Source organism: Ammodytes marinus, assembly GCF_949987685.1.
Source record: "Ammodytes marinus genome assembly, chromosome: 8".
Taxonomy (NCBI): Eukaryota; Metazoa; Chordata; class Actinopteri; order Uranoscopiformes; family Ammodytidae; genus Ammodytes; species Ammodytes marinus.
This window is the reverse complement of record NC_137212.1, coordinates 24,946,419-24,954,819: the sequence shown is the minus strand read 5'-3', so window position 1 is coordinate 24,954,819 and position 8,401 is coordinate 24,946,419. Positions and strand designations below refer to the sequence as shown.

The 8,401-nt window shown below is 40.2% G+C and overlaps 1 protein-coding gene across 1 annotated transcript; it reads left to right on the top strand.

Annotated features, from left to right (window-relative positions):
* The first annotated feature begins 1,569 nt into the window (after positions 1 to 1,569).
* LOC307254111 (flavin-containing monooxygenase 5-like) lies at positions 1,570 to 7,391 on the top strand. The gene is made up of 10 exons (XM_080032357.1): positions 1,570 to 1,627; positions 4,544 to 4,708; positions 5,112 to 5,300; positions 5,411 to 5,576; positions 5,660 to 5,802; positions 5,899 to 6,092; positions 6,185 to 6,332; positions 6,420 to 6,627; positions 6,709 to 6,781; positions 6,871 to 7,391. Exons 2-10 carry the CDS (start codon positions 4,577 to 4,579, stop codon positions 7,268 to 7,270), a joined length of 1,653 nt encoding a protein of 550 aa, XP_079888483.1. The 5' UTR covers positions 1,570 to 1,627; positions 4,544 to 4,576; the 3' UTR covers positions 7,271 to 7,391.
* The last annotated feature ends 1,010 nt before the right edge of the window (positions 7,392 to 8,401 follow it).

Here is an 8,401-nt window from a genome sequence, read left to right as displayed (position 1 = left end):
TTCATGTTGACTGAACAAATCAGGGTGCCATCACTGCTGTAGGACATTTTCATAGCTACATTTTTTAAAAGTCAAGATTTTCCTGACTTGTTGTTCGGTATTGTTTAAAGGAAAAATGTGTTTCTCCTTGCTAAAACCTTCTTCTTCTATTCTGCAGCTGAGGTGCAGCATGGAAAGGTCCCTCCACCCGTTGAGTTTATTATAGTTCCTTTATTAAATCACACCCTTGACATTGAATTACAAATTACCATTATTCCTTTGCCTTTTACAAAGTAGGCTATAAAGTGATTCAGTATATTTAACAAATACAATTAAAATACTTAAAATAACTAGGTTGTTGTGCTATTAGTTTAATCTAAATATGAGGAAATAGCCACTTGCTGCTTTCAGACGCTCTGACTCTGCTGGACTCGTGTGGTCTGAAAACCTGAACACACGTTCTGGGTCAGATATTAAGAATGTGTTCACCTTAAGGTGCGAACACACTAGGCACTTTACACGCGTACAGACGCGTATGAAATCGGCCGTTTTTCCATAGGGAACCATTGGTTTACGCGCGTACATGGCGCGTAAATGCGTCACTCGCGCTAAAGCAACATTTTCACTCGCGCTAAAGCAACATTTTTACGCGCGTATTACGTGCGTATATATTACGCGCGTATATATTACGCAGCTACGCGAGGAGTTCAAAAAATTTAACTTTTGTTGCTCCTACGCGAGACGATTAGCCGCGTTGGCCAATCAGCGTTGAGCTTGACCCGACGTCACATACATTGGCAGGGTCGGAGAACAGTGTTGTACACAGAGGCTGATGAGAGACACCGAGGAGAAAAATGTATTGCGGGCGGCCGGTGCTGTATGAAGCTGCTCGGGGTTAGAAGACGTGGGGAAAGTAAACCAGGAGAATGGACTTCCTGGTTAATTCAGTGAATATGTGCGGCTGTGCTTTAGCCGATAAACAAAGTTAGCGCCGTATAGCATTAATTAACTCAACCGGTTGTGTGCGGGCGGCTAGCGCCTCATATTATGAACCCAAACATGACGACTGTCCGCGGGACTTTCACGACAAGTAGAGCGAAGCACCGGTGTTGATCTACGCCAGCCACGGTCCCCTGTCACAGCCAGGTAGGGTAATTTTGGCTACTTGCCTTTATGTTGTGCCGCCGTGCACCGATGCTGCTGTAACTGTGTTTGTTATGTAGCTGCCGTGAATATGCAATGCTGTTTTAATGCTAGGCTATTTGTGCTGTTCAGTTTGTCTTTTGGCACAGTTGTTGGCCGTGTTGTTGTTGTTTTTGTGCGGACATGCACGCTGTTGTGTCGGGTCTGATCAGCCATGGTTGATAAGGGAAATACAATATCGGGAGGGAGACTAGGCACGTTACGCGCGTATAACCATTTTTGACACAAAATGATCAAGCAACATTTTAGCTGCGTTACGCACGTAAATCTTACGCGAGTAAAATGCCTAGTGTGTTCGCACCTTTACATCCAGCAGATGGCGACAAACTCTCAAACATGCAAACACAGGACATCCCACCTCTTCCGTCCCACTCCGCCCACTGTTCAGTTTCACAGCTGCACGCAGCAGAAAAAAGCTTGTGTTTTTCGAAGACATCGTCCAAAGGTAAGAAAATGGACCTTTACAAATTTGGATCCTATGTCATAACTTTTGAGCGTATCTTAGTAAGAGTCTGAGTTTGGTTGCACAGCAGGTGTGTTTGTGTTAACGCACTGCTTGACAGTAAAACTTGCAGATCCAGCATTTATAGAATTTTCCACTAAAAAAATAAAGTATACCAAACATCAAACCAAAGTAGGAGAGGCATCTATTTTATTCCTCTTAGAGCTGAAGTGCATTGATTTATGATTCAGTCTGGATTCTCTCTTAGAGTAGCAGATCATTCTGAGTGAGTAGCTTTTTGCGTGTAGTTGTTGTTGTTGTTGTTGTTGTTATTAAAGGAATATATATATATATATATTTTTTTTTAGCTTTTTACCTCACTCTCCAGCTCAAGAAAAGGTGACTGAAACCGTTCTGTAACTGTGTGCATTTTTGATATGGGCAAAGGTCTCCAGGTTAACTTAACACAAACACTGGTAGTGAAGGCGAGCAGTTCAAAAGATTAACTAATCACTAACCGCTTCTATGTGCTTGTGGGATTTGTTTACGTGACCTTTACCCATATCTATATCAAAAATGCATGCAAAGTTAAAGGAACCGTTTCGGTCACCTTTTCTTGAGCTGGAGAGTGAGGCAAAAAAAAAAAAAAAAAAATTAACTATTCCTTTTATTTGATTAAAGTAGCTGTAATGGGTTTTCACAACTCAGGACATAGGAGGATGTTTATCGCTGTTTTATATTTACATTTTTGGACAAAGTTTTAATACCCCACTTAATACATTATGGGCCGGTTTCACAGACAAGGCTTAAGCCTAGTCCGAGACAATGCCTGTTGAGCATGATTAATTCAAAGCCACTTGCACGGACTCAGTTTAAAATAGTCCTAGATTAAAGATATTCTGGATTAAACAAAGCCACTTGTAAAACTGTCGACTAGAGCTACTCTAGGTCTAAATTTGATCTTAAATTAATCCTCCAAGGAGACAGGTTTAACTTCAGTTTAGTGGTATTTGTGATAGAGCATGGATTATTTGGAATATCTAAATGAGGACCAACTCCCACTGCAGAGGCCAGTCAGAAGAGTACTTGTGGATAGGTCTTATCCAAAACATTTATTTGATGAACTTACATTTCGAGACCGCTTTCAATATGGAAAATGCACTGGAAATAACAACTTTGCTTGAGCTTATTAGATGGATGCATTTAAATTGAAGATGTATTCAGCACAATACAATGAGTGTCTAAAACAATTTTGTTTTCAAATGTGGTTGTTGTGATTTAAAATACTGACACACATGAATAACAAAATGACAAAACACAACATGAACACCTTTTATTTTCTACTTATATCTTCACTGTGATTAGTAATCACAATTGTCTCAGTACTGTGTCTTGTTTGAATCATAGCTCTCTCTTCCAACTTCATGTCATACAGTTTACGCTCTCTGGACTTTCTTTCCACCTCTGTCCCCAGAACCCGTACTGAGGTTGAATATCATGGAAAGTACATTCAAAAAGTGAAAGTTTCATAGATTCATTACACAAAGTGAAATATATCAGGCCTTTTTTTTGGATGATTGATTGATCATGGAATAAAAAATCCAGTATCTCAAAATATTAGAATATTGCATACAACCAATCAGAAAAAGGATTTATAATACAGAAATGTCAGCCTTCTGAAAAGTATGTTTATTCTAGATTAATTTCACTTAATGTGTAATGACTTTAGAATGTATTTAAGTTTCACTTTTTGAATCAAATTACAGAAAAAAATTAATTTTCATTGATATTTAATTTTGTTTTAGATGCATCTCGATATAGTTATAAGTACAAAGTGAATTTATTTGACCCACATTTGCAACGTCATCTGCCACCGATAGTCAATTGTATAAATATAGCCTGCAATATGAACAGACTATCACATAAATTATTATAATTTATATAATTTCATCTTAATGTAATTATAATTAAGTTAATTATAAATGGTTCAGGTTAAATAAATAAAAAATAAGAACTATTTAACTAAATGACAATGTAGTCCTTTCTGTGGTACTTTAAAATGAAAATAATGCAGTACACAGAAGATCATGGAATAACTGTTAAACACCTTGATTTCAGATCGGAGTGACAGCTGACTGAACGGGTCAGGCAACAGAATAAGTTTATCCTTTACGTTTAGCCTGGTCGGGACCAGGCTAAACGTAATACAATGTTATTTGTAATCAATACAATGTTGTATCCATACTGTAAGCAGGTCTACTTTCCAACATAGGCTGTAAGACCTTTTTTCCTAGAAGGACCTGCAGACAGGTGACAGGGATAGGAGAGACAAACCAAGGAATTTTGGTGGATGGATTGAGAACTGCAAAGAAGGGGAATCAGTGTGACAGACACTGTACTAGGGTTGCAAAATTCCGTGAATTTTCCAAGTTGTAAACTTTCCATGGGAATTATGGAAATAAACTGGGAATTTACTAAATGACAGGTTGGCATATAGCACACTGTTTACTGCAGGTGTAATGAAGCCGGGCCCCCTACATGCACTGCATTCCTCGATCACATGGGGGGGTCAATTTAATTTATCAGTGGGGTCAGAGGGATGAGTAACATTCATGTTTTTGTTGTACAATGAAACAATACATTGTTATTGTTCATAACATAATAAAAAATGTATAAAGTTCTACTTACACATTTTTATTTATTTATTTTATTTAACCTTTATTCATGCTCGCGATATCATTGAGGGGTGACCCTCATTTGCAATGATGTCGAAAAGTAAATAAATATATCTCTGTGCGTGATGAAGAGTAATCAAAGTTTACTGTGCTTCACCATCGTCATTTTACTATTATTCATTTTCAAACAATGTTTTTTGTAGCTCGACAAATGTATTTTCCTTACAAGACAATTATTTTTCAGACCAATCAGGTTCATCCCTCCCAGAGCTGAAGTATGACTCGCCGTGTGGCAGTGGTTGGAGGAGGTGCTTCAGGTCTGGCCTGTATCAAGTCCTGTCTGGATGAGGGGATGGAGCCGGTCTGCTTTGAAAGCAGCAATGACATCGGTGGTCTGTGGAGGTTTAAGGTGGGTTCCTCTATGCAGCTTGAGCTTTAAGGTGGAGTCAGTGATCCTGGAGAACACTTTCGTTCTCAAAATTACTTTTTGTCAAAATCAGTGAATATCTCCTCACGATCCGCAACCTGTCAGCACCTTGTGTGCACTGAAAAATAATCCTGTGTTAATACACAGCCTAGGCTCTGTAAACGGACATGTAAACAAAGGGTATGTAAACAAAGTGGGCCATCATAGCTAACAACATGCCGGTTAACAGGCTGTGTATTAATACTTAATGTTTTCAATGCACACACAGACAGGTAGCGGATCGAGAGGAGATGTTCACAGATTTCTCCAGAATCGCTGACTACCTTTTAATATTCATGACACAGCCGATTTATAATGTGAGGATGAATATGTTATGTTACTGCAGGAGAATCCAGAGCCGGACAGGGCCAGCATCTACCACTCTGTCATCATCAACACCTCCAAGGAGATGATGTGTTTCAGTGATTTTCCGATCCCTGCACACTTCCCCAACTACATGCACAACTCCCTCATCATGGACTACTTTCGAATGTATGCTGATCACTTCCAGCTCACCAAGCACATTCGCTTCAATGTAAGGATGCTAATACTGGGTCAAGTTAACCCTGGCTTGATTGGGCAGCTCCCTTTATCTTCTGTTCTGTTCTGTTCTCAGCAAACTGTTTCTGCCTTTCTGTTGTTCAGACCAAAGTGTTGCAGGTCAAGCAGAGATCCAATTTCTCTCATTCAGGCCAGTGGGATGTTGAAACTGAGAACAGCGAGGGCAGAAAGGAGAAGCACATTTTTGATGCTGTGATGATCTGTATTGGACACCACTGCCACCCCAACATGCCATTACATGACTTCCCAGGTAACACTGACCGGCTATAAATATCCAGAATCAAGCTTTGACATTGTCACCTAGACACAAAGTTTATTTTTTTTAATCCTTAGGCATTGAGACCTTCACTGGAAAGTATTTCCACAGCCGAGACTACAAGACTGCTGAAGAGTGGAGGGATAAGAAGGTTTTAGTGATTGGTATTGGAAACTCTGGAGTAGATATTGCAGTGGAGCTGAGCAGAGCCACCAAGCAGGTTTGGATATGGATCATCAGTGGCACATTAAGAGGTTTGTCTCTTATCCTTAATCAAAGCTGGTAAGGATTTCATTCTTGTATGGTATATTTACAGGTATATCTAAGCACTCGGAGGGGAGCCTGGATCCTCAATCGAGTTGCAGACAAAGGTTTTCCACTTGATGTGCTCACACATAGGTTGGTGAGGTTTGTGCGCCGAATCTTTCCTGGATTGGTTTGCAGCATGGCAGAGAGACGACTCAACCAAAGATTCTGTCACAGTCTGTACAACTTGAAGCCAAAACACAGGTTTGCAGCCAAAGAGAATCTTGGTCTTCTTTACAATGTTTCAAGGCTAACATGCTTGTAGTTTCACTCATCAGTGTGAATATACATGTCAGGTTGTTCAGCCAACATCCCACAGTGAATGATGATCTTCCCAACCGCATCCTCTCTGGAACAGTTCAGGTGAAGCCCAACATCTGCAGGTTTGAGGGGTCCAGTGTGGTGTTTGATGATGGAAGTGTGGTGGAAGATGTTGACCTGGTGGTAAGTTAGATCACACATTTTGTTCTGCTTTTTATAGACAGCATTAGAGCTGGACACGGTGACTCACATAGGTCTCCTGTCTTGCAGGTCTTTGCCACAGGTTACAGTTTTTCCTATCCATTCCTGGCCTCACAAGTGGTTTCGGTGTCTGAGAACAAAGTGTCTCTGTACAAGTATGTGTTTCCTCCTGAGCTGGAACGCAACACTCTGGCTATCATTGGTCTAGTGCAGCCACTGGGAGCCATTATGCCCATCTCTGAGATACAGGCCAGATGGGCCACAAGGGTCTTTAAAGGTAATACAGCTTCTGTAAGAATATGCATCTTTTTTTCATCACGTCTTGTGTTTGAGAGTCACCATGTCTCTTCTCAAACAGGCTGCCTCCAGCTTCCTTCAGCGGCTTCCATGCTAAAGGATGTCCAGTGCAAGCAGGAGACAATGGCTAAAAGGTGCAGCAGGGTGTTAACTGCTCTTTGTAATTTCTTGTATGTTTTTGATTTGCATCATTGAACATGTTCAAATCGAGTTTCTCCTTCAGGTATGTCACCAGTCAGAGACACACCATCCAAGTTGACTATCTCAGCTACATGGATGAGATAGCAGAGCTGATGGGGGTTGGACCCAGCATACTGAAGATGCTTCTGACTGATCCCAGACTGGGACTCAATGTGTTGCTGGGTCCTGTTACCCCTTACCAGTATCGTCTCAGAGGGCCAGGAAAGTGGGCTGGGGCCCGTCAGGCCATCCTCACTCAGTGGGAGAGAGTGGCACAACCCATGCAGACCAGGCCCTGTGACGAGCCCAAAGCCAAGACATCATTTATGTGGCCTCTGATTGTGTCAGCTGCTGCTGTGGGCTTGGCTACCTACTTCAACAGGAACAACCTTCCAGCTTTCCTACAAGATCCCACTGCACTGTTGGCCAAGATTAAAGTATAGCTGCCTGCACAGGGATTGCTACTCAATGTGATCATGAATGTCAAATGGGTGATTATGCATGAGCAATTCTAGCAGCCCCTTTGGACAAAATCTGTAGTGTTTTTTTGACCTGGGTGAGTGTACCCTGACAAAGATATTAAGAATAACTATATAAAAATAGATTTATTTGCACTGATGGTATCGTTTGATGTATGTAATGTATGATTATCAGTGGAGTGGTTCAAAAATATTTAAAAGTTCCTGGTAGCTACTTTAAATTCATGTGACCTAAGTGTTTATCACTTAAATGAATAAATGAGTAAATCCTAGAAGGTAGACCAATTAGGCATAATGCTTTTCCAAACAATTTCTCAGAACTGACCACTGACCATGGTCTCTATAGCACAGACCACTGGTTATCAGCACCAGAGGCCGTTCAAAGAAGTGGACCAGCCAGTTACAAAAGCTATGTAGAATAATCTGTTTATTCTTTATACTTTTTCAATTTATCTAATTTCTGGAAATGTTGGATATCTATCTATCTATCTATCTATCTATCTATCTATCTATCTATCTATCTATCTATCTATCTATCTATCTATCTATCTATCTATCTATCTATCTATCTATCTATCTATCTATCTATCTATCTATCTATCTATCTATCTATCTATCTATCTATCTATCTATCTATCTATCTATCTATCTATCTATCTATCTATCTATCTATCTATCTATCTATCTATCTATCTATCTATCAGTCTGTCTGTCTGTCTGTCTGTCTGGATATGAATCAGTAACATGGTCAGGAAATGTATAAATTGTTCCACCATAGCTAAAGACAGCACAGACAATGATGATGGAGGAGAGGATGAATATATCAAGGAAAGAGAAGATGATGATGATGCTTTGGAGAGCATCATGGGTTACTCCAAACCTGGGTGCCCTTTATAAATAGTTTTTCCGCTTGTACGCTTCCAACAACCTGAGTCCGCCACTGCTGCCCTGCTGCTTTTTCTAGGCAATAGGTTATGACCATGGTTATTATGACTAATGTTCAATGTCAAAGTAATGCAAAAGTAAGAAAATTGCATTAAACGGCTTACAGCATGGATTTAAAGGGGGATATCAGGATAAACCCATACACTGTAT

Coding starts and splice junctions, on each gene's coding strand:
- LOC307254111 (XM_080032357.1), top strand. CDS start 4,577: ATGACTCGCCGTGTGGCAGTGGTTGGAGGAGGTGCTTCAGGTCTGGCC. Junction 5,577..5,659: donor GCCATTACATGACTTCCCAG/GTAACACTGACC, acceptor TTTAATCCTTAG/GCATTGAGACCTTCACTGGA. Junction 6,093..6,184: donor AACTTGAAGCCAAAACACAG/GTTTGCAGCCAA, acceptor TATACATGTCAG/GTTGTTCAGCCAACATCCCA.